This window comes from Streptopelia decaocto (genome assembly GCF_964273445.1).
Source record: "Streptopelia decaocto genome assembly, chromosome: 15".
In the NCBI taxonomy this organism is placed as follows: Eukaryota; Metazoa; Chordata; class Aves; order Columbiformes; family Columbidae; genus Streptopelia; species Streptopelia decaocto.
The window spans coordinates 9,850,764-9,874,501 of NC_138670.1; the positions used below are offsets into that span (position 1 = coordinate 9,850,764).

Genomic DNA, 23,738 nt, shown 5'->3' on the forward strand with positions numbered 1-23,738 from the left:
GGAAGAATGGATGGAGAGCAAGAGCTCTCTTTGGGTTTCATGAGAGACAAATGGACAAAGTGTAAAAACAGCTACCAACATTTTAAGTAACGAAACAGGAAAGGCTTTTCTTTATCACCCACAAAAATAATCGGGTATTTTCAATTGTTCAGCATGGCAGAAACTCTGGGAGCAAGTGCCAAACAGAACCACGGAATGTGTTTGCTTTTTCAGCATTATGAATATACCTTAACAGCATTATGGATATTTTAATGTAAATTAAGCCAGCTTTGTACCATTCACCTTTTGTCTGGGCCCAGCCCCTGAGTTTTAATTGAATATAAGCTTACAGTGCATCTCTGAGCTTATGCTCTCAGTTCCACCCCAAGAGACAAAACAAATGAGTAAAGAGGGGAAAACAAATGGAAAACTGAAAAGGGAAAAGAGATTCTGGATGATTCCCATGTCTCCTGAGAGAGTCCCATGTTTTTATCCTGAACATCCTTTTCAAAACAAGATCCTTCAGCTGTTGTGGACGAGCCTGTGGGAACAGTTGGCGTTCAGCCCGGTGTGCTGCTCCGTGTCCCTGCGAGAAGGCGGCAGCGTGTTGGGGCAGCGTGTTGGGGCGCTGGGGCTGCAGCCCGAGGCGCCTTCTCTGGCTCAGAGTCAGCAGCAGCAACACTGGCCCCGTGTGGTTCTGCCTGCTCCTTGGCTCCTCCACCCAGCCCCGTGGCAGCGTGTGTACGGCCCTGCGAGCAACCCTGTTAGCTGTTAAACAAACCAGAGAACTGGTTGGCTAAAAAGTAATTAAAAAAACTTAGGAATGGTTATGTGACATAACTGCAGAGTGGTGCAGAGCAGGAGCAGGAAGCCTGGCCAAGAGGGGTTGTGGTGATGGCTGGAAGGGTTGAAGCATGTTGGTGAAAAACCACAGCTGTTTGCTCTGTGGTAGGGGATAATGACTGCCTGTTTGTAAAGAATTAGCACCTTGTGTCGTTTGTAGCCTCTTCCTGTGATTCGTTCCCATCTAATGAGGTGATGAGAACCCTTGGGTAAAAATGTTTCAAGATCTGATTGACTGGCCAGATTGTGCTGCACAGTGCTGGTGCTGAACTCTGCATTGACTTCAGACATAACGCAAAGTTAAAACAAACATTTGGCCATGTTTTTCCTGAAAGGTGAAATATTTAAATTAATTTAAAGGCTGCCTGGCACTATTGATCTGCTCTCAGGGTTTATGTGAATAAAACTTTTCCTGGGTGGCCTCTCTACTTGTACTGCAGTTCTGGAGACGTGGAAGTGCTCTGAGCTGAGATGTGCTGAAGGAAGGAGGTCACTGGTGTCTCACTGGTGTTTCAGTGACTTCCTCCCAGCTCCTGGGTTCCATGTGGACCTCGGGGTCACCTCATACAGCCCCTGGCAGCCATCGATGCTCCTGAGCTTGCTGCAGTCCCATGGTGAGCTTGGGTAAGTGCTTTTACAAAAGATCAGTCTCATGCTTTCTAATAGCTTTTTGGCTGCAGTGCCTTCTCCAGGCAATTTTTAAAAGCCCTCTGCAAAGTTGTCAGACTGACTGCTGGCTCTTAGATGATCAACCAAGCCTTGTTCTTGGGCTCACAATTTCTCTTCAGTACTGTTGTAATTGGAAAGTTTGCTGCGATGAGTGCAAATACATAGTGTAAGAGAGAAAGTAAAAGGCTGTTCTCAGATGTCCTGTAGAGTGAACAACTGAAACGTGAGTGTGGGATGAGCCAGGAGAACTGGCGGTTTTCCCTGGCCGCACGCCGCATGGAAGAGACAGTGCCTTGGAAGGGAAGGAGCGGAGAAGTTTGCCATTGGCTCTGATGAATCCCAATCCTGCTTCTATTGAAGTTGTTGGGAATCCTCCCACTGTCTTCAGTGTGAGCAAGAAAGGATCTTAGGTGAGGATGGATGACTCTTTCCCTACTTGAATGAAGTCTCTTGCCTATTTATGGGCCTGCTTCTATTGAAACCGAGCCTGTTTTAGCCTTTTTGGGTTCTTAGGGACCTGTTTGTATAAAGCAACTTACCTACCTATCTTATTTTATTTTTTTTTTCTATTGTGTGTATTTTTTGTATGTTCTGTTGGAAGGTGGAAGCCTCTGTAGAAGGGGATACAAAAATTGATTTTTAAATAGTAATAAACCAAAAGAGAATTAAACTCTGCAGGCTGCATGCATTCATTTCCTGGAGACAGACAGAGACGGTGAGTGCACAGAGAACCAGCCTGTATTGCTTGTATCTCAAAACCTTGATCTTTTCAGAGACAGCTCCTGCCTTTGCCCATCTCCACAGCTCTAAATGAAAGCGCCTGGTGTCATGGGCAGGTTGCAACGTGTATCAGGATGGTCTTATTTTGATGAGAAAATCATTTTTGTGGGGCTGTGTGATGAGATTTCTTGGATTCTTTTAGCGTAAGTGGATGGACCAAGAAGTATCTATGTGGAATTTGATATTGTTCTCACTGAATACCTGGAAGGCAGCGATAATAAAAATGAGACGGAATATATAAATGTATTTTTGCAGTGCTTCTGGCCTGCCTGTCTCAGGTGCTGGGTCATTTGTCAAGCGCACTGTGTTCTAACTCAACACCATTTTATTCTAAAGAAATAAGTATGAGGTGAAACTTTACTTTGTTCCTTCCTAGTCTTTTTGCCTCCTTGTGGTGGTGCCAGTTTGAGCCCCAACTTTTTTAAAGAACAGCAAATTCAAGACCAAAATAACAACCGAGGTTTGCCCTATTTTGTAAACATACTTAAGGAACGGAGTCTTTGCCTTTGTGAACAGATGTAAAAAAAAAAAGTCTATGTGCGTATATAAGAGTGATGAAAAAGGCTCTCTCTGCATGCCTATGGCATGTGTGCAACCCAAAGAGACAATAAAGAGGTTTGCCTTTTTACAAAGGAAAGAAAGGGCAACTTCCTAAAATAAGCGACTCCTCCCACAGCCTTCGGGCAAACACCTGTGGAGAAGCAGCTTCCACGGTCCCCAATGGTTCTTATCTGCTTTCAGGTCAGATAAGAGAATAAAACCCAGAGGTGAGAGCTCTGCATTGTAAATGTCCCTGAATCCTGCGTTTTTATGAGGAAACACTAGTAGCTCTACTGGAAGATTTGGTCTCTTTCTCTGCCCCCGTGTTGAATTACAAAGAGACCCATCACAAAAAGGGGCTCTGCTGTTATGCTGATGAGTCCCATCCCATTCCCAAACCCTAAATAGATAAGAAAATAGATGTTTTTATGTGTACAAGCTTACAACCTTACTGCCTTTCTGTTGGCATGGGATATGGGTTGCTTGCTTGTAATGGGTTGTTGTGCTATTTAGACATGGTGTATTTTTGAGATAAATTGAAGTTTTGCATCTTTAAATGCAACTCTGACCTCATGCTTTCCACAATGGAATCTAACTCTTAATCTGATAATATTCCATGAAGATAAAACAGCAGAGTTCTGAGCTGTCACTTCTGTTTGTGAAATCAGCTTCCATGGTGAGTGAAAGATTGGGAGAGGGATATTTAATGGTCCTGCCCAGTTCACTGGAGGTTAATTTGAACAGATACCAGAACAGAAGTTTTTATTCTCTTTGGCTCAGATTGCCGGATGTTTTGCTGCTGCCTTTTTCATGTTTCTCATGCAGATAAACCCTTATTTTTAGATTGACATTTTCTAGCAAGAATGAATGTTGGTTTATCTGGCTGCTTAGCTTTGCTAGTTACTGCTGTGCACAGTGGTGAACTGAGAAACAAGAAATCTACAAAGGTACTTTGATACCTTGAAAAACAAACACACCCATTCCATTTTTCTTCCTGCATTAATGATTATTTGTGCTCTTCATGTACCCATGCTTTTCAGCACCACACATGTAGAACTCGAGAACATCTTAGGAGCGTCCATGCATATCCCTCTTCATGATTCCTTCCCTTTGAATACTATTTCATCATGTATGTATTGCAGCTTTCAAAGCACTTTGCAGACATTTAATCCTTTCTGCCTCTGTGACGTAAGTGCTATTAACATGGGAAACTGAGGCAGAAGCTTGCCTAAGATCAAACAACAAATTGGGCAAAGAATTCAGAGGAAGGTTCCTCTTCTTGCCTCAAAGCATCAACCTATGTGTTCTCAGAGCAGATCACAGTATCTTTTAAAATAACTTCCCTTCCTCCACCCTTAAAAATGCATGCTCTGGCTTCTGTCAGCAGCAGTCTAGAAAAACAGAGTGCAACCGGGGGCTGAAGCATCTTTGCACAGCTGTACCTTATTCCTAACAATACTGCTACAGTTCTGTGGTGCCTCGCTAGGAGACACCCGCGCTGGGCAGCAGGTACAGCAGCGTCTGTGATTTCAGAGAGCTGAGGGCTGGGGGCCACGCTGCATCCCTGACAACAGCCACCGTGGACCCGTGTGAACACGAGTGTCTGCGGGCTGTGGGGCCCATCACACTGCTGAGGGAATTGTGGAAAGGCGCTGCACGGTTTGTGGCAAACAGGACAAAGAAGTGTTGCTGTGAGAGGGGACTCAGTGTGTGGAATTTCTTAAGTCAGTGATTGCTGAGAGTATTTAGCGCTAATCTCTTAATGCTAGAAAAGTGTCGCTGCAGTGCTGCTCGCCCAGTGAACAATAGGACCCCGGTTGCTCGCTCGCCTTTTCTTACAGCCCACACAGAAAGCTCATCTGAGAAGGCACTTTGAGTTAGTGGAGCGAACTCTGAGCCAGTCTGAACCAGTTCAAATATCACATATGGTTGTTTTGCTTCCGCAGGCTCCCTCGTTAGCCCTTGGAGCTGCGGCTGGCGCTGGCGGAGCGGCGGCTCCCGCTGCAGATGGAGGGGGCCCAGGGGACACAGCGCGGGCGGCTCTGCGGCTCCGCACCGGCCCCTTTGCAGTGACTGTCTCTGTCTAGATTGTTGGTTATACTCTGTTTCCTAAACTCAACACCTGATCCTTTTGTTACAGCCCTGATTTTTCTTTTTCTTCTATTCAGATTGTTTCTAGGTTAGGAATAAAACATTTGTTTCTGATTCCTACATCATTGCCTACAGGAGGCTTTTTACAGGTGAGACCCACAGTTATTTTCATGATCCAGAAATAAGCAACAAAGGAGTAAAAAAACCTGCTTTTGTTGGAGTTGTAAGTACTTAATAGTGTTTAGTAGCATTTGATGCTTACAGATTTTAACCTTTAAGCACAAATTGCTCTAATTATTCTATTTATGGTGGATGAGGCCTCAGAGTTATTATCTTCTTTCTCGGGTGTTACAGTTTATGGAGGAAGCCGAAAAATAGGAGAAGTGGTGAACTGGAATGAAAAGAAGTTTAGGAAAACTAGTTTTGACGAAAAATTGGCAGCATTATTTTTGTTTGCCTAGAAAGAAGAAAGGGGAGGCTACAGGGACATGACGTATGCCCTGTCACAAGGAGGGCAATGGTCAACTTTTTCCATTGTAAGCAATCCACATTAATTTGGCTAGGAAAGAATACTTCGATTAGAAAACTTGTTTTGCTTAGTTCCCCCCAGCATCATATTTAGTGAGATTAGGTAATAAAGTATGTTCTTTCACAGGAGTTTAGAAGAACTTTTGCCTGGGAAGATCTGAACATACGTGGCTGCGGCCACACAAGGTGGGTGCGTTTGAGATCTCGCCGAGTCCTTCCGGAGCCGTACGTGTGCTGCCTCCCTTGGCACAGCGTGCTGTGCTGTATGGAACCTTCCTTGGGTTGGTTTTGTCTTTCTTTAAGGAAACTCCCCATACACAAGTGGAACAAACGAACAAGAAAGAGCAACTGACAGACAGGAGGGAGAAAAAGCAGACATTGTTCATTCCAGAACCTGTATAAATAAACAGCAGAAAGGTACCAGCTCACAGCTGAAACTGGTTCGCACTGAGTTTAAGGAGGGTGCTTAATGTCCCTCATTCCTAAAAATAGCATATCTGTTCTCCTGTGAAGTGTTTGTGGATGTGTCTATGCATTATGGTATCTGTATGTGTATATACCTACAGATTTTTACATGTAAACTATGTGAGGGTGTAGTTGCAGAGCTATTAGCTTATAGTTTGGGTAGCTACTTTAAAATCAAGTCCTAGGAAGTACCGTCAGGTTTAATCTCTAAAACTGTAGCAAGAAGAGCAAATCCATTCCCAAACAGAAGAAAGAGCAATGGAGTCTGCCTTTGCCAGCTGCCACCTGGCATCCTATTAAACTTAACTCTGTGAAACTGCCAGGCGCAAATCTTCCCTCATCGTGGAGAAAGCTGGAGATGAAAGAGGAAAAAAATACACGTAGAAGTCAGTCATGGAAAAGACTTTGATCTTTACCGTTAATATGAAGGTTTTCGCATTTCTCCCAGATTCCCCATTGTTCTTCTGTGGACTAGAAACTCAAGTTGTTTGCTGGAACTTGGCTGGGTGTAATGAGAAGTGCAGATTTATCTGGTTACATAACAGGAGCGAGAGCTGGGAAGGTCTGAGGTTTGTTTCCACAGACATTACTGCCCAGTTCTTGGATCAACATGTACAGGGGGAGGTGCTTTCTGTGCAAGATGGCATGGAAGCATTAGTTAGTCTTATGAAATGAGCTAAAAGAAATTAATTGTACACGTTGGCATCCCTCTGCAAACTATTTTGGACAGACTGTGCTGCTGGATGCATTTGTGGCCCTGCAGTTTCTGACTGAACGGAATTTGTCCCATAAAATATCCCATGAAGGGCTATTACAAACAGGCGGCCTGATTCAATAGCCCTTATTAGAAATTCTTGCTTACTCCAGTTCGCCTTGTCTGCACAGAGAGTAACTGGAGAGCACAAGGAATGCAGTGACTGGGTGTCTGTGCAGACAACGAGCATAATGCTGTACAGCACACGTCTTAGCTGCTCGTGTTGCTCAGGTCCGACATACATGGGGTTTTGTTTTCTACAACCTGGCTGCAGGTTTTTCTTTTAATTTGACATTATTTCCTGTAGTGTTAAATCATATTGTTAAGGCCTGAATCACACACAGGCACTAAGAGTTATTGTTTCATGTTGGGTGGTAGTGGTGCTTAATTGACCTGTTTTCCTCATTACCCCTGTGTCATGCTGGTACATCTGTTTTTGTGGCTCCATTGTGGACTGGATGCAGCAGGTGACCTGGCTGTAAAGGGTTAAAGTGTGCGTGACCTGGTGAGGAAAGGGCAAAAGTTGGGCTGGATCAGCGCCTTGAGCCTGCTTGTCCCACAAGTACCGGCAGCAGCGTGACAGAGAGCACTGCAGGGTGGGAGCATCTGGGAGCGGGAGGGAAGGACGCTGCTCCAGCCAGCACTGCCCCCCAAAGTGATTCATCAAACACTGAATGCAATGTGCAGCTTCCTGGCATAGAAATACTCTTCATGTGTTCAGTCCTTTCCATGTGATTTCAGAGCACTTTAAAAGGAGGGAACTTCCCCGTCCTTTTCTGAGAAGGAGGGTTTTGATTGTACCTCATGTAACAAAGAGGAAGGGAAAGCACAAAGAAGTGAAGCCAACAGATTGACCAAGGTCAGGAGCTGTGTGGGAAAGCCAGAAATAGCACCTTGCGCTGCAGTCTGTGCCTTGGCTGCAAACCCAGCAGCTGCCCAGGCCACCTTCGAGAGCTCCTCGCCGGACAGCACCAAGTATCCAGCTGCTTGTTTCTCACTGGGGTAAAACAGGAATGTTGGTGATGACTCCAGATGCTTGTGCACAGTTGCTGATGTTGCAGTGTCTGAAGACCTGTTTGAAAACACAGGTGTCCCCTGGAACCCATTTGAAATGTCTGCAGAGAGGCTTTATCATGGTCGCAGTATGCCTGCAATAGAATGAAGCATTTTTGAGCTGTTTACATTGTTTTTCTATAAGCAGGCACAGCTCTTAGAGTAAGTGGAGTCAAAGGAAAGCAATCAATTAGCAGAGGAGAGAAGGCAAACTTTTAATGTGGAGGAGCACAGCTTTTGTGGTGGTGTGTGCCCCCTGTGCATGGTCTCTCTCTGTAAGTCTACGGGAACCCAAAGGGAGAACCAGAGCAGGAGAGTTGAGTCCTTTGTGGTCGTTCTCTAGAGGAGACTGGAATTTCGGGTCTCTGAAGATGAACTTTTTCCCTGCCACAGCCAGCGTTTCCAGCCTAGTTCCGTGTCGGGAGTCTCCTCTTCTGGCCCAAGAACCGCCCGCGGCTGTAGGGGACAGGACAGGGGTGCGGAGCTGCGTTTCGGGAACGCGTCCCCGCGTTCCTCCCGAGCCAAACAGCCCCCGCGGTACCGAACACCCACCGCTGCGCCGGTCCCGGGGCTCTGGGGCGGGGGATCCCCTGCGGACACGGCAGAGCAGCAGCCGCTGCCCCGAGCTCTGCCCCGCGGAGGCCGCCCCTTCCCCTCCCGGGGCTCTCCGCGGGGCCGGGAGCCGCCCGGGGGCGGGCAGCGGCAGCGCTAGGACCCGGCTGCGGGGCGGGGGGGGAGCGCAGCCCGGCGGTTGTTTACCGGGGAGGGAAGAGCCGGGGCAGGTCTCGCCGCGGCGCCGAGCGGAGCCGAGCGGAGCCGAGCTGCGCGGCCGGGCTGGCGGTGGCTCCTCGCAGCCCGGGCCGAGGATGCTGCGCGGGGGCCCGCGGCGGGCGGCGGCGCTGGGCGCCGTGCTGCTGGGCTCGCTGCTGCTGGCGGCTGCCCGCGGCGCCGAGGGTGAGTGCCGCCCCGGGGGACCCGGCTTTGTGCTGCGGGACAAAGGGTGGCCCGAAGCGGGGAGACCCCCTGGGGAGGGCGGGGGGCGGCGGGGGCTGCCCGGCCCGCCCTTATGGCCTGGCCTGGTCTCTCCGCAGAGTGCCTCCGCGGCAACGGCGCGTCCTACCGCGGGAGCCGGCGAGTGGCCTCCGGCGGCGCCCCGTGCCTCAACTGGCTGGCGGTGCGGAGCGGCCCCGGCGCCGCGCTCCCGGCAGGTGGGTCCGGGGGCCGGGGGGGGTCGGCGCGGGTGATATCGGGTGAGCGGGGCGCTGGGGCCGCGGCGCTCCCCGCGCTGACCGCCCGGCACCCTCCGACAGTCGCCGAGGACCACAACAGTTGCAGAAACCCGGACGGCGCCGCCGCTCCCTGGTGCTACATCCGAGGCGCCGCTGGGGATCCCGAGCGGAGACCCTGCGACATCGCCCCGTGCTCAGGTAGGAGCTGCCCCAGCCGCTGCCCTTGTCCTCCTGCCCTCCCCGGGTCACCGCTCTCCCGGCGGCCTCCTGCCGCTGGGGGCCGGGTTTGTCACCAGGGTGGGGTCCCCGTGCGCACAAACAACCCCGGCGCTGGCAGCACCCGCAGCCCTCCCCCAGGAACAGAGTGTACCCGGGGCTTCCCTCCACCCCTGTGGGTGCACATCTGCCTCCCAGCTGTGCCGTGCTCCGCCCCTTGAGCTTTTCCATTAGTGCCAGAAAAGGTCTGTGCAGAGCCTTGCTCCCCTCCCGTGTCACTGGTTACTATAGGGCTCCTTGGCTGTGTTGCGCAAGGCTGAGATCTGGGCATCTACGAACTGCAGAGGTGTTGGTAGACCATTCCTTTGGGGCATGTTATTGCTGTCTAAACGAGTGTCCTGCTGCTAAAGGAGTGCTAGAGTGAATTTGGGTACAGGTGGGGGGAAAGAACTTGGAGAAAATGAGAACTGAAGGGAGGACTGTAAGAAATGGAAAACCCCGAACACTGGGTTGCTCCTGGGTAGTCAGGGTGGGAAGCAGTTTGTGAAGACAACTGGAGCTGAAGCCCGTTTTAGGGAGAGGAGATGTCAGTATTGACTGAGGCCAAAGTAACCACTCGGGGTTTTTTGAGCTGTTTACTTATTTCTGAGCCCCTCAATATTTTCGCACTCCGCTGTCCCTCGGGATTGCTGTCCGTGCATGTAAACACTTTCCCACACACATACACCCGCCTCTTCACTTGGCTTGTTTTTTGCCTGCTTTTCCCTAAAAATGAAGCAAAACAAATGTTTTGCTGTCAAGACCCTTTAATTGAAACAGTCCTGCAGCTTTTGGATCAGGAGAGTTACCTGACCGATCAGCCAATGCACCATTTGCATGTTTAAGGGGTTTGGCTATTTTTGTGTCTCAGAGTGGTCACCTTTTTCCTGTAGTTGTGTCCTGCAGCTCCCCTTAGTTCAGCTTCTCTGGCTGGCCCTGCGTAAAGTCACAGTGCAGTGCACAGACCTTGATTTCCTATCTTTACCTCCTCACCTGTGCTTCCATTTCACATTCCACTGGGGACTCAAAATGGCTGCAGATAGAAAAGCCATGTGGAGTTATTGCCAGCTGTGGGGTGAGATTCAGCTGGAGAGTTTTCAGGTGTGGTTGCATACTGTCCATAGCACTGCCAAAAGTAGGAGTTTTTTTGTTCTGGGCAGGTAGTAGATACCTGCTTTCCACTATTGTAACTTCTACTGCACTACAGCTTCCATTTGAACTGTGTCATGAAAGAAGGAGCTACCTTGAAAATCTTTCATGCTGTTGATAAAAACCCCACAGGGCTGGGAAGGAGTCTGTGCTATGAGCGTCCATCCTTATGCACCTTTGTTTGGGCTCTGGCTGAGGAGGAACTTGCTGTACTTCCATAGTCAGTGGCTGTGCTGCTCGGCTTAGCCTGTCCATCCTGCTAAAGGAGTTGGCCACATGGCTGCAAAAAGGAGCTGGGTAAGAAGAACGTCCCCAGGTTGTTTTCACACCATCTGGAGTCTCATGCCATCAAACCTTCCTGTGTCAGGAAGATTGAGGCACAAGAGAGATAAATAGGCTCCTGGGAGATTTGGGATGGCGATTCTCATAATCTTGTTCCTGCCTGTTCAGCGTGATTGAAGCTGCAGCCTGTATTTTGATCTATACACTAAATGAAGTCAGTGTGCATCTCCTGGATTCATGCCTTGAACCTGGGTTTCGCTTTACTGTCTGACTCCTGTCCTGTCTGTGCTGGTGCCTTGCACTCTTAGTTAGGCTCACGTCAGAGGAAAGTGTGGGGCAGAGCACATTTCTTGTGTGCCTGCAGAATTTCTGGCAACAACCTAAGAGGGAACAAGCGCTCATCAGTGTATTTTGAAGGCGGTGCAGTGATACCAATCTAGATCTGTCCCACTCACAAGGCACGTGTTGTTTTGCAGTACTCATCCATGCTTTGTATTTTATATATCTTTTTTCAACAGATGCCACAGATGCCACCACTGCCGCAGCCCCAGTCCCTACAGCAGCAGTTAATACTTCTCAGGAGGTCGACCGGGTGTTTGAAGCGGCTGAGAGCTTGCCCTCCCGCAGCGAGGCAGCCGCTGTGCAGCCTGTCATTGGCATCAGCCAGAGAGTACAGATGAACTCCAAAGAAAAGAAGGACTTGGGGACACTAGGTATAAACCCAGGATTGTGTGATGGATCCTGTAATTCTGGGAGGATGGATTTGTCTTGAGGCTCCGAAATAGCTAGTCTACTGCCTCTAATTTTGTCTCTTTATTTTCTCTCTTCGCAGGGTATGTGCTGGGGCTGATCATGATGGTGATAATCATTACCATCGGAGCTGGCATTGTCCTGGGATACATCTATAAGAGGTCAGTGGCTCTTCTCCTTTGTCTAAAAGCTGGTGTAGGCATAAATCAACATATATAGAGCAGGAATGTCTGAGCACCTGCAGAACCAACAGATCCTAATGAAAAGGCAGATAGAAGCATGTGATTCAGTATGGCACGTTGTGCAAGAGTTTCGCTTGTCACACTGAGGAAAGAGCTATTTAAGAGTTAATCCCCTTCTTCTCCATTTCACCCATCAGTGTGGTATTCTGTCCCATTTAAAGTCTCAAACTGCCTCTTTATTTTTTGGTTTTGTGCATGTGGGCACGCATGCTTTGATGTGGCTTTCCCAGATGCATGAATTTCACATAAGAGCTGGAGAGAGCAGATCCCACGTGCACTCACAGGAAGTTTCTTTTGTGATGAGAAGGAGAACAATCCTTCTAGCAGGTCACCTGTTCCCGGTTTCTCTAGTCTAGCTAGCTTTAGCAGAAAAACAATTGGCAAATTCTTTGCCACTTGTGCCTTATGTCCTATGAAGCTGAATATCAAGTAGCACTTTTTTTTGTCGAAGTTCGTTTTACCAAAGCTCCTGCATACTTGAAGGTCAGTTTTGATTCACGCTTAAGTTAGGATTTGTTCAGCCACTAGACTGTGTTTGACAGAAATGCTTCAGTAGCTCAGCAGCGCTTGAGGTTGGTGGTAATAGCAAGCAGCTTGGTTGACAAATAGCAGTGAATGTCGCTGCAGCAAGTGAAGGCCCAGGCTCCCTCCTCTGGGAGGGTTTGTTCTGTGTTTTGGCTGTTTGACAGCAGTCTGACACAACCAAGCAGAAGGAGCCCTTTCCCAAGCTGGGACATGTCCTTATGTAATTGTTTATAATAAATGCTGACGGAAAAAAAAAAAACAGAGGGAGGAATTGTTACATAAGGGGCAAAACACAGAGCGCTGCTTGTCGAGGAATGTGATCTGAGGTGTCGCTTCAGAGAACGCCGTCGTTGCGCTGGCAGGAGCGGCAGCCGCTGCCGCGCGCCTGAGGCAGCTTTGAGGAGCAGCCAACGCGCTTCTGCGCTGCCAGGAAGGCCCAGCAGCTCTGCTGGCGGATCGCGAGCCCCGGAGCAGCGAGCGGTGCTGTCCCACCTCACCCCCTCTGCGGCAGGAAAACGCAATAGACCAGTGTTGAGCGTTGTCCAAACGCAGCTTTGCTGCTTCGATCCCAGAGAGCTCACAGCAGGGCTGCAGCGCAGCTTTGCTGCCTCTCTCTTCTTGCCGTGCTCTTAAAATGGCATGTGCGAGCTGGCAGGTCTGGGTAGGTGTGGTGAGAAACCTTTAATGGGTTTAGTAGCTTTTGGTACATGTTGCTTTTCTGGAGACAACGCGCTATTAATGCCATCCATTTTTAAAGCAAGGCAATTCCTCTTCAGTACAAATTACAGCGGTGTTGCCTCCCTTAGCAACAACTGAAGAGCGAGGTAGTTTGAGGAGCTGGTTGTGGTATAAACCTGTTAGCTGCAGTGGCAGAAGGCAGGGCCAGCTCTGAAGCAGGCTTTAGTGCTTTCATGAACAGCTTAATTTGCAACACAGCTTGGTTTGCTGCAACAAGAGGCAGAATCTGTCACCACCTCCGGTATTTGTCTCTGTCAGATGAGGCGCATTAGGAAGCTCTTTCCCGCCCCAGCGGGCCCTGCGCTGTCTCCTGCCCCCCTGGGCCTGCACCAGACCGTGCTGCGGGACTACAAGCGAACACTGGTCAGCTCTGTGGCTTGGAGAAGCCTGGCTTTACAGTCATTGGTTAGCTGTAGCAATGTCAGTGAATAAGACAGTTTGTGAGGGAGGGACAGGCATCACTTGGCTGTTTGTTTTTCAAAGATGCTCACATAGGGTCCTCTGCTTTACAGCAGGGGGTGTTTCTGGCCCTTTGTGTGTAGCTGAAAAGTCTGTTTCTTAAAGACTCTCATTTTCTACTATATCACCTGTTCTGAGACTCTGCCTCCGAGCAGTGGTGTTCATCCTAAGCATGTACATATATATATATATATATTTTTTTTTTTTCTTTTAATCTAGGGGGAAAGACCTGAAGGAAAAGCATGAACAGAAGGTTTATGAGCGTGAAATGCAGCGCATCACACTGCCACTCTCGGCGTTCAGCAATCCTGCCTGCGAGCTCGTAGATGAGAACACCATCGTGGTGCACACCAGCCAGACGCCCGTGGAGGACGCCCGCGATGGCAGCGGCCCGCTCATGGGGCAGGCGGGCACTCCTGGTGCCTGAGCAGCTCGGGCAGGAGCGGTACAGCCTGAGCAAAGCCTCCAGCTTCCCACTGTGAGTGCAGGGGTTGTGTGTGTTCCTTTCTATTTTGTTTTGTTTTTGATGAAAGCCGGACGAAGGTGATGCAGAAGGACGGAGCAACAGGCTGTTCATCACGATCTGTTTGAGGGCGCTGTTTGGCACATGGCCGACTGGGGACTGGTGTGGTGGATCCTGCTGCTTCCTCCCACCTGTCTCGGTGGCATGCCAGTGAGCTGGGGGAGATGTTGGGCCAGGCTCACAACTGGCCACAGATCCCATAGCCTGGAATGTGGTCTTGGCTTCCTCTTTTCTGTTCCTTTCCTATTTAACGGTGTGCACTGTTACTTACGTTTCAGCCTGGATCCCAGGAGGGAGCAGTACTGCAGGGACTGAGGGGAGCTTCACGTCAGACTTAGCTAGATAATTACACTCTGATTATAGTTCCTGTGTTTTTGCTTTGGTGGCTGAGGGCTGGAGATGCTGTCCAGAATCCTGCTACTGGATTAGTTTTTTTTTTCCAAGGAAGTTTATTTGAGGGATGGCTTTGGCCAGGAGCAGTATGTTTAGCCCCAGGGTCAATTTGGAAAAGCTCTTCTGCAGCTCTCGACAAATCCAGGTCTTCCAGGACTGAGGCCACATCTCCATTCCCCTGTGGTGCTGCAGGCACGGCCACGGTTGTAGGCATCCAGGAGGTCAGTGCCTCCTGCTCGCTTATACACATCAGGAGACCAAAGGCCAGCGGTTGTGGAGTGAAGGAAACAAACTGCTCTTCAGCTACCTATAGCAGGTTGAGCACTGATAACATCCTTTTCTGAATTCCCTTGGCTTTGCACAGAGCCAGCTCTGGACAGAGTGGCCGGGCCAGCTGTGCAGGTCACCCCGGCCATGATGCAGAAGCTCTTGCTCTAAGGGCAGGACAAGGCAGCTGCTCTACAAGATCCCAAAGTTAGGGCCTGGCTCCTGGCCCAGCCTCCTTCACGCACACTCAGCTTGCGCAGCAAGACTACTTGCTTACAGAGCCCGGCCCTATTACAGAGGTTTTGTAACAACTTCTATTAGCGTTTCAGGGGGTTTGGAAGGGATGGTTGCTGCAGTGTCTCCCAAACGGCACCAGGGCAAGGCCACTTCAGGGAAACATCCATCCCCACCTCAGGGGATTCAAGCCATTCAAGTAAGTTTTCTAGCCATCTGCTTTATAGCTGTGGGCCTAACAGGGAGCAGCACTTGGCAGCAGGGTTTTTAGTATTAATGTTTGATTCAGAAAAGGGAAATGTTTTATTTTTAAATACCTTTGAATACCATTTCTTTGTAAAATGTTTTAAATACCTCATTATGAGAAGGTGCAGATTGTGCTACCTTGCATTAAAGCTTAAAAGAAAAATGCTCTGTAGACCTGTGTGGACTGTGCCTTTCTGTACATTCCTCCTGCCAGAGCAGCGTCCTGTTGCTTGTTGCAGACTGTGAACGGAGGAGAAGGGAAGATGCCGCTTCAGTTTGCCAGGCCCAAAGGTAAATCCCTACCAGCCGTGCCTCTGCTCACCACAAGGGGCACGGAGCTTCCTTCCAGGCTGCCTGCAGGCAGTTTGGGACGGGGACGCTGTCCCCGAGGGGCAGCTGGGCTGTGAGCGGTGCTGCCTGTGCAGGCCGGTCCACGGGAGGATGCTCAGGCCGGTCCACGGGAAGATGCTCAGGCCGGTCCACGGGAGGATGCTCAGGCCGGTCCACGGGAGGATGCTCAGGCCGGTCCACGGGAGGATGCTCAGGCCGGTCCACGGGAGGATGCTCAGGCCGGTCCACGGGAGGATGCTCGCAGGTGCAGCCCCCGCCTGTCCCCACACACGTCAGTTCTGCTCTGGTGCTGCTCAGCAGCAGCTCCCTCCCTTGGGGCCTTGCTTTGGGAAGCGGGATGGACACAGAGCACAGCAGGTTACAGGAGGCACCGACATAGCATTTTTGTTCAGTTGTTGCCTTAACAAATGCCACTTGAACTGCATATTTCAGAATAAGTGGTTTCCAAGAACAGGCTGTATTTTTATCCCTGGGTCAGAGAAGGAAAATTGAGAGAAGTTCCATGTTCTTCTGACTCCTGTCTCCTCTTAAAAAAATCCAGCGATCACCAGAACGTGACAACTTCCTCCCTTTCCATCACGCCAGGTAAATAGTACTACAGAGCACTTGCTCTGTGTCTCTGTAGTTCTATAAATGTGGCAGAGCCCGTTGGCTCAGGAAAGGGAGTTTCAGATGATCCCTCATCTGTGCAGTTTTGATGTTGCCATTTTGTGACAATAGAAACCCGAGAAAGTTACCGCTTCCTGCTTTATGTAACACTGCGACAACGTCTTGTTTTCATAGCATACATTTACTGCTCTTTAATTTAGTTAGAACATGGAGCTGTGCAAATCACAGTTCATCAACCCCAGCTACACATCACCCAGGACTCTCCCCTTCAGGGGTCCCCTCACAAACCAGCCTGGGAGGGGGAAAGAAAGGGCAAATCTGTTAACAGTCCTGAATCCACTGGACCCAGTTCAGAGAGGCTCCTCCACTGACTCACAGCACGAGGAGTCTCCAGTGTTTCTAAAACACCACTACACAGACTAAAACCACCCCCTACACACACCTTTGTCAGGCGATGGCTGGTCCCGTGTTATTTTTACATAATACTTTAAACTCATGGGTAGGGGGAGGAAATCAAAGTAACAGCAAAGACTGACACCCATTCCCCACTGTTCAATACGGAAGGGAGGCGGAGGAGAATGGAGCACACTAAAAATCCAGTTAAACCAAGATGTTTGTGACACTTCAGAGCAGGACTTGAGCCAGCTTTTTGTTCAGTTCTGCCAGCCACACAAGCTACTACAGCTGTAGTTTTCTTCCTTCTCCCACCCAGGGAGGAAGAAGTGCTGGAAGAAAATACACCCTCACCTGCCCCGCAGTGACTCCAAGCCCTTTTTCTCCCCAAAAGCAGGGAATGACCCTGAGGAAAGTTTCTGGTTGGAGAATCAGGTGCTACAGCAGCAGCTGCAAGAAGGACCTTCAAAGGGAGCAACTTGCAAAGCCTGCAGGAAGGGATGAGGTAATGACAACTGAATTACTAGTTCTGCAGCTGCCACCCTTGGGAGGATGGGACATTCTCCAGCACTTTTCAGTTCATGACAAGTCCATCCTTTAAATAACCTCAGGCATGTCCCACTTTGCCATTGTCCATGTATGAAGTCTGAGCCACTTCAAACCTTCAGCTTTCTGAAGAGCACAATCTTCCACCCTTTTTGTCACCTCATGTCCACAGGCTGAGAGCTCAAGCAGCTGCAGTTCTGCAGGGATGTCCACAGCCAGCACCTAGTGCAGTTCTACCCACTCAGGTTCAAATACTCTCACCTAGGTTAAGGTTCTTGGGCAGGCAAACTTGCCGTGTGGGCTCAAGGTGGCTCATTTACTGCCTGTGTTGTTCACCATTAGAGCTGTCTTAGTGTTTCTAGGCAGGCTGCTGGAGGTATTCAGAAGCAGAGGAAAAAACCCACAAAACCAAACCATAACAAAAATTCATACATGCTTCCCCACAGACAAGGTATTTCAAGAGAGCTGCCCAGTTCCTGGGGCTCTTCCTTCCCTCCCCTGATGCACATTGGAGGCCAAAAATCTCAGTGGGTTGTTTTGGAAAACACATGCACAAACATACACACACACACACGCTGTCCTGGTGGGGCCTTTTGCGGATGTCCCGTTCCCCCAGCTTTCTGAGCAGGGTAGTCAGTGGGAGAAGCAGTTTCAGAAGTGCTGGTCCTTGCCCAGAGTCTCCTACAGCAATTCCCTCCCTGGCAGACGAGCCAGGGTGGCTTCACAGCTTGCAGCCAAGTTCTAAGGCACCACAGTAAAGAAGCCTGAAAAGGCCAGAGAAACATTTCTCAAGCCAGAAAAATAGTGTTGAGCAGCTTTCCCAGGTGCAGTTGGCAGGAAACGTTTTGCTTCCAAAACATGCCAGAAATCCACAGTGAATCAGGATGTCCAAGAGTGCTGGGTGGGGAGAGAGAGGCAATGCAGCAAACGCACAGCGTGGTGCCCCGTTAATGCCCTGGAAGTGGCTGAAGTGCGTCTCCCTCCCGATCACCCATCTGAGCTCCCATGGAAGAGGTGCAGGCAGTGGGACGAGCTGACTAGGTTGTGTTCTCAGGTAGCTTGTCACGGTTCAGTCCGTACTGCACACTCACGTTGTGGTCCAGCTCCTCCAGCTCAGATGGAAGGGGGATGGCAAGTTCCCCCAGGTAGAGAGAGAGAGCTTCAAAGGAATCTTCCAGCTTGGAAAAAGGGGGCCTAGAAGAGCAATGAGGAAATGTGAGCTTCGAAGGTTGTGAAGATCCCGTCTGCCTGGGCTGTTTTTACAGCCAGACCAGAGAGGTTTGGCTCTTGGGAACCCACTTCGCATCACCACTGTTCTGAAGCTACAGGTTTCACAACTGAAACCAAAGGAACTATTCACATTTTGGAGCTGCTGGGAAGGTGCTTTTTGTACATGAGAAACCCTGAACAATCACCCCTTCACCCTCTCTGTTTCAGAGATCTCTACCGTATAGAGTGGTCTCTCTCCCAAGCTGACGAGTCTTTAGTCTCTCCTCACATGGAAACTTTTGAGCATTCCCACAAGCCTTCTTCCGCCCTCTGTGCAGAGCAATCCTTCCACTAAGGGCATACAGACACATCCTCCAGGCTTACAAAGAGAAGTCCTCCGGACCCCAAACCTACCGGCTTTCTGGTTCCAGTCTGCAGCAAATAGCAGCCAGAGGGAAAAAGGCTGGAGGACAGTCAGCAGGAACAAACTTCTCCCAGAACAGCTTGACATTAAGGCCAAAATCCAGTGTGCGTGGGAGACAGTCCGGGTCAGCATAAACTTGACCTATGATCTAGAGAAAAATGAGAGGAGCACTTAAGTACAGCAGCAGTTCCAGAATGTTAACAGTGAACTTCAGCACTGGGCAGATGCTCCTTCAAAATGAAAGGGAAAGAGCAGAAACCCTGTTCCTCCTTTCCAACGGGGCTAATTGCACAAGGGAATGGGCAAGGCACTGCATAAAGACAAAATTCACATGAAACTTTTTCAAGACCTGGCACTGTGGCCGCTGTTGTGAAGGAACAACAGACACCTTCTCGTTCTCCCCAGGGTTTCTCTGCTAGAAGATGCAGGATGGCGTGCACTTCGCAGAGAGCTCAACAGTGTCTCGCTGCTGCATCAGCTACTGTGCTGTGTGCTGCCGGGGATGCTGCTGCCCCTCCTGATCGCAGGTCATCAACGCAGCCTGCATCACCTCTTCCCTCTCACACCACCTTACCACACCACCAGCAAACATCTGTCCTAAACAATGCTGTGAAGGCAACAGCACCACAAATTCCCAGTTGCTCTGCTACTGGCAGATTCAACCCCACCCACAGCCAGAGGGTGGAGGGAAGAACAACCTAACCAAAGCCGGGGAGGCTGCAGGCGAGAGGAAAGGGCTGGGTGGAGCAGGGGGCAGCCCTGCCCAGCACTCACCACCCAGCCCCTCCAGCACCAGGGGACTCAAAGTGTAATGAGAGGGACGAAACCCACAGTAGAGAGCTGTGGGGTGAGCTGGACTCAGACAAGGTCAGTGTCGATGCACAGTCTCACATGGGGAAGAGTATTAGGTTTAAAACCTCATCGGGTATCACAAAAAGGGTGTTATTTATAACCACCCGGGCTTTTCTGTGCCAATAACTCAGCAGGACAACCACATCCTGTAGCTAGACAGTGGAACGCCCATTATGTACTTTGGCAGGGTTATTTTGTTATCTGTGTGAGTGTGTAACTTCTTTTTTTAGCATCTTTATTTTGGCAACAAGGAAAAAGTTCATATCCTACTACCTCTTTATTTGTCTTTTTTCTAGATTAAGCAATTGTTTCAATCCCGCATACAGATTTTTCAAGTTCCTACATCTATCACTCACAACCACAACATTCTCTGAGAGGAGGGTCCAGTGTAAACAGAGCTCCAGATGAGGCCACAAAGATTTATGCACAGATATTTTCTTTGTCTCCATCCAAACACTGAATATGAGACCGTGCTGGTCTCCCCTGTGTTCCCATAACTGCTGTGTTATCCGTACACATTAACACCTCACCTCTCATTGGTATTTCCACTGTCTTACACACCTTTTAAACTGAAAATACCTTGCAGCTTTGGAGTGGCGCTCTTTGCTCTGCAGACAGAAAAGCCTGATATAAGACTCTACATTGGCTCAGAAAGAAACTAAGCGAACGGACTTCAGGGTGCGAGTTTCATTAATCAACCTGCAAAGAGGTTTCAGTTTCCCCTTGTTTGAAGTGAAGTGCCATCCACAGCGGAGGCCCTGAATTTACTGAGATTATACAGCAAATTTAATGAGGCAGTAGAAAAAGAAAGAAGTATCACAGTTCTGGGGAACAGGCCTACTTTCAAATGGACACCAGAGCTCAATCAGAACTTAATGGACATTTTTACAGCTTCTCTCCATCCAGGAGGAACCCCTGTATTTTTTTCAGTCCAGGGAGAAACTCTACCTGGGACAAAAAGTTACAAGACAGTTATCTTGCCTGAGGAACAGGGACTGGGTAATCTTGTACTCCCAGCCTAATTCACTGCTGTTAGGTCACAGACTGCACACTCAGACACAGAGAACTGGCCGATACAACGTGTGTAAGGAGATGGCGATGGGAAAGAAGTCCACTGAAGACGCCATGTAATGTCCTGGTCTTACCTCACAGAGAACAATCCCAAACGAAAAGATGTCCACTGTCTCATCGTAGCTCTGTCCTGCAGGAGACATAAGACATTCAGCTCTGTGAGAGACAGTTCCTCACCCAGATATTCCAGGAGCTGCCAGTCCAAAGCTTAACTAAACATATTCCCGAGAGGGCTCTGTAACACGAGACTTAAGTCTGAGTAGGGGCAGTTGTCCCAAGATAACATATACCAACTGCATCTTCCTATACCCTGCCATCACATACTTTAACCCCACTTCTTTCTTCTCCTGGGGAATTAAAGGACAACACAGGGAAGCCTTGTGTATCAGAGGTCTGAGGAAATACTAAGGATAACTATGGATGGCTTCTGCCCCTTTCCACTGACAGCTGTTTCGGTGCATCTCTATAATGCACCAAGTCAGCGTTCAGCTTCCCCAGCAGCCAGCAAGTGCCCAGTTCCTGCTGCAGTGACTGCAGAGGTAATAAATTACACACTAGCAGCACTTTGGAGCTGGGAAAGCAGACTGGCTCCAGCATGCCATTGTCAGCTTACAGACACGCCCCTCGCAAGCCAATATCTGGTAAACAGCCTTGCTTTCGGAGATGATGTCAGACTACATGCTTGCTGTTCTCTAGACAAATGCCAGGTCTGAGACAGGCTCTGAGAAGCAGCCTCAGGCTCCAGTAGGGCCTTGAGAGAAGGCACACAGAACAGCACACGAGAAAGCAACATGGAGAAGAGTTGAGTCGGGGAAGAAGAGACAAGTCCTCCCTTCCCCGGGGGGCTATGTTGGACAATACTGACATCATAGCCAGCCAGACTGCCCAGCCTGCTCAGACAGACCTGCTCGTTAAGAGGAAACTGTATCCCTTGTATTTCACTCTCACCTCACCTCCTGCAGGGGCAGTTTTTCCCTTAAGGGACATAGTTCATCCTTAATGCAACTGAGGGCTGCATGCCAAAATCCAGATTTCCCTGCATGTGGCCAACTCCCACTGCAATCCCGAGGCTTCAGCAAACCTGGCAGCAGATGGCTTCTCCCTGGATCTACGCAACAGCACACATAAGCCTCACCCCAGAGTTTAACGATTCCCTGTCTCCAGGGGCAGTTCCAAAGCATAAGGCTGTAACAGAAATTGATCTCAGGTTCAGTCTTATTTCAGGACTCTTTTGTCTTCCCTGTTATGCGAATGATAGCAAGTTTAGGTCTGTCATCCTGCTGAAGAATCCTTTGTCATGCCAGAAACATTACCCCAGCTGGTACAAAGGCTTACCAGGTCAGGTACTGCCAGGGGAGTGCAGCTGGGGTACCTGTGTGTATAAATAAGCTTGCGTATTAGCAGGTCTAAAACCACATGCTCTAATAGGTTTGATTGTTACTAGGGCCCAGCAGCTTTCAGTAATCCTGTCATCCCTACCCGTTGTCACAGGCTGTCTCCTTACCTGCACCCTGGTGTCACTATCTTACCGTTCAGCATCTCCGGGGCCATCCAGTACGGGTTGCCAACCACCGTGTAGCGCTTCTTCCTGTCGCTCTTGCGTAGGGTTCGTTTCTTGGCAGACGGCTTCTCCAAAGTGGGCTTTTTTCTTTCCTCCACGATCAGCCGAGACAGACCAAAGTCGGCCACCACCACCGTCTTATCCTACACAAGGAATTTAGATTTAGTACAAGCCACCAATTCCTCTCAGCTCCCTTCAGAAGCAAAGAAGCTGCAATTCGTGTTCACTATCAGCTATACTGTACAAGCAACTATCAGGGTTTCCTGCAGCCAGGCGAGCATTGCAACCTGTCTGGACAGGTGTAAGACACCCAATTCACAATCCCAACTCATAATTTCCTCTCTTGATTGTCTTATTTCCTGTGTGGTCACTAACAATAATGCCCATCAATTGGGCTACACTGGCCAGGGCAAACCTGGACCTTTCCTTTCAGACTTTCCTATTCTATCTGGCTGGGAATTAACTTATCAACTTTCATCCTGGGTCGTTTGAAGCCTACATGCTCATGTCATATTCCAGCCAAGGGAACAAGGGCAAGGCTTGAAAGAATGAAGCTACATAAAACTCTTGTGAGCTAGCATTTAGAAAAGAGAGAATACACCCATGTGCACACATCCGCGCACTTGTGTGAATCCTGAGTGCCAATACAGTCATCAAGCGGCTAAAAGAACAGAAGCAGCTGTAGAGAACATTTCATAGCTGAGGTAAGGAAGAGAGGAAGAGAGCTGTACTAACTCTCGTAATGTGATTGTTAACAGGAGATGCTACCCCAGGAAAAGGGATAAGAGAACAGAATGAAGAAACAGGGAAAGCTAGATCAGTCTGGGAAAGCCTATGAGAACATGAAGCTCCCTTGTTTCGGGCACCAAAAATTCTCTGAAATCAGTTCCTCCCTGACAAAAGAGAGAACATCATGTGGAGAAAACCAAGGGAGGATGATGTCAAGGAGGTGAGCAGCATGCTGTGGGGAACAGAGGTGTAGCTCACCAACTTGATCAGGCAATTGTGGGAGTTCAGGTCTCTGTGAATGATGCACATGGAGTGCAAGTAAGCCTGGAACAGAGAGAGAAAACTTGGTGTTATGCAAGTACATCCCTTCACATTTACAGAGCTCAGCAACCAGTTGCTGGAAGTCGGGCAGCACCCAGGACCCCTCGTGCACCACCCGCTGAAGCAGCTAACCCTGACCCTGGAGCTTTGCTCCGTGACGAAGAGACAGTCTGACTCACCATTCCAGAGGCAATTCCTTTGGCAAAGCTGACCTTCTGCTGCCAGGGAAACGGGTCCTGAAAGACAAGTCCTCAAAGGTCAGGGACTATCTCACCAGCCAGCTGGTGACTGCAATTCCTCTGCAACAGGGACTCTTGCAGCCCTCAGAGAAAGACGATACAGCCCCAGGAAGAAGGTGCTTCCTGCCTCAGGCCACCCACAGCTCAGAAGCAGCTTTTCCACACAGGTCCAAAGGAGAAGACTAGGAACAAGCACCATAAGGCTGGTACCACCAACACCATGCTGTCAACCTCATTCCACAGCAAGTACAGAGGTCTACCAGGCTTCCATACTCACCGCATTGCGGAGGAAGTCCTTCAGGGTGCCCCCCTCAATGTACTCGGTGAGGAGATTCAGCTTCTTGTCCTTGTACAGTACACCGATGAACTTCAGCACGTTGGGGTGATCCAGGCTGCGCATCACTTTCACCTGGGAAGAGAGACATTGCACCCCAAAGAA

The 23,738-nt window shown here is 49.4% G+C and overlaps 2 protein-coding genes across 4 annotated transcripts in view; one reads left to right on the plus strand and one right to left on the minus strand.

Annotated features, from left to right (window-relative positions):
* The first annotated feature begins 8,271 nt into the window (after positions 1–8,271).
* Positions 8,272–15,166, plus strand: PIK3IP1 (phosphoinositide-3-kinase interacting protein 1). Its single transcript, XM_082065975.1, has 6 exons — positions 8,272–8,656; positions 8,794–8,910; positions 9,013–9,129; positions 11,136–11,330; positions 11,450–11,528; positions 13,551–15,166. Exons 1-6 carry the CDS (start codon positions 8,569–8,571, stop codon positions 13,756–13,758), a joined length of 804 nt encoding a protein of 267 aa, XP_081922101.1. The 5' UTR covers positions 8,272–8,568; the 3' UTR covers positions 13,759–15,166.
* A 139-nt stretch (positions 15,167–15,305) lies between these two features.
* Positions 15,306–23,738, minus strand: part of LIMK2 (LIM domain kinase 2) — a 32,681-nt gene continuing 24,248 nt past the window's right edge. For all 3 annotated transcript variants that reach the window (XM_082065973.1, XM_082065971.1, XM_082065972.1), the window contains 7 exons: positions 23,577–23,708; positions 23,240–23,296; positions 22,998–23,063; positions 21,979–22,153; positions 20,524–20,579; positions 18,517–18,674; positions 15,306–18,087 (listed from right to left, as the gene is read on the minus strand). In XM_082065973.1, coding sequence (XP_081922099.1) covers positions 17,931–18,087; positions 18,517–18,674; positions 20,524–20,579; positions 21,979–22,153; positions 22,998–23,063; positions 23,240–23,296; positions 23,577–23,708 — 801 coding nt within the window. In that variant the 3' untranslated portion in view covers positions 15,306–17,930. The remainder of the gene's footprint in view (positions 18,088–18,516; positions 18,675–20,523; positions 20,580–21,978; positions 22,154–22,997; positions 23,064–23,239; positions 23,297–23,576; positions 23,709–23,738) is intronic.

Excerpts from the sequence above, each read along its gene's own strand:
- PIK3IP1 (XM_082065975.1), top strand. The coding sequence starts at position 8,569 with ATGCTGCGCGGGGGCCCGCGGCGGGCGGCGGCGCTGGGCGCCGTGCTG. Across the intron at positions 8,911-9,012 it reads CGGCGCCGCGCTCCCGGCAG|TCGCCGAGGACCACAACAGT; the intron begins GTGGGTCCGGGG and ends ACCCTCCGACAG. Across the intron at positions 9,130-11,135 it reads CGACATCGCCCCGTGCTCAG|ATGCCACAGATGCCACCACT; the intron begins GTAGGAGCTGCC and ends TTTTTTCAACAG.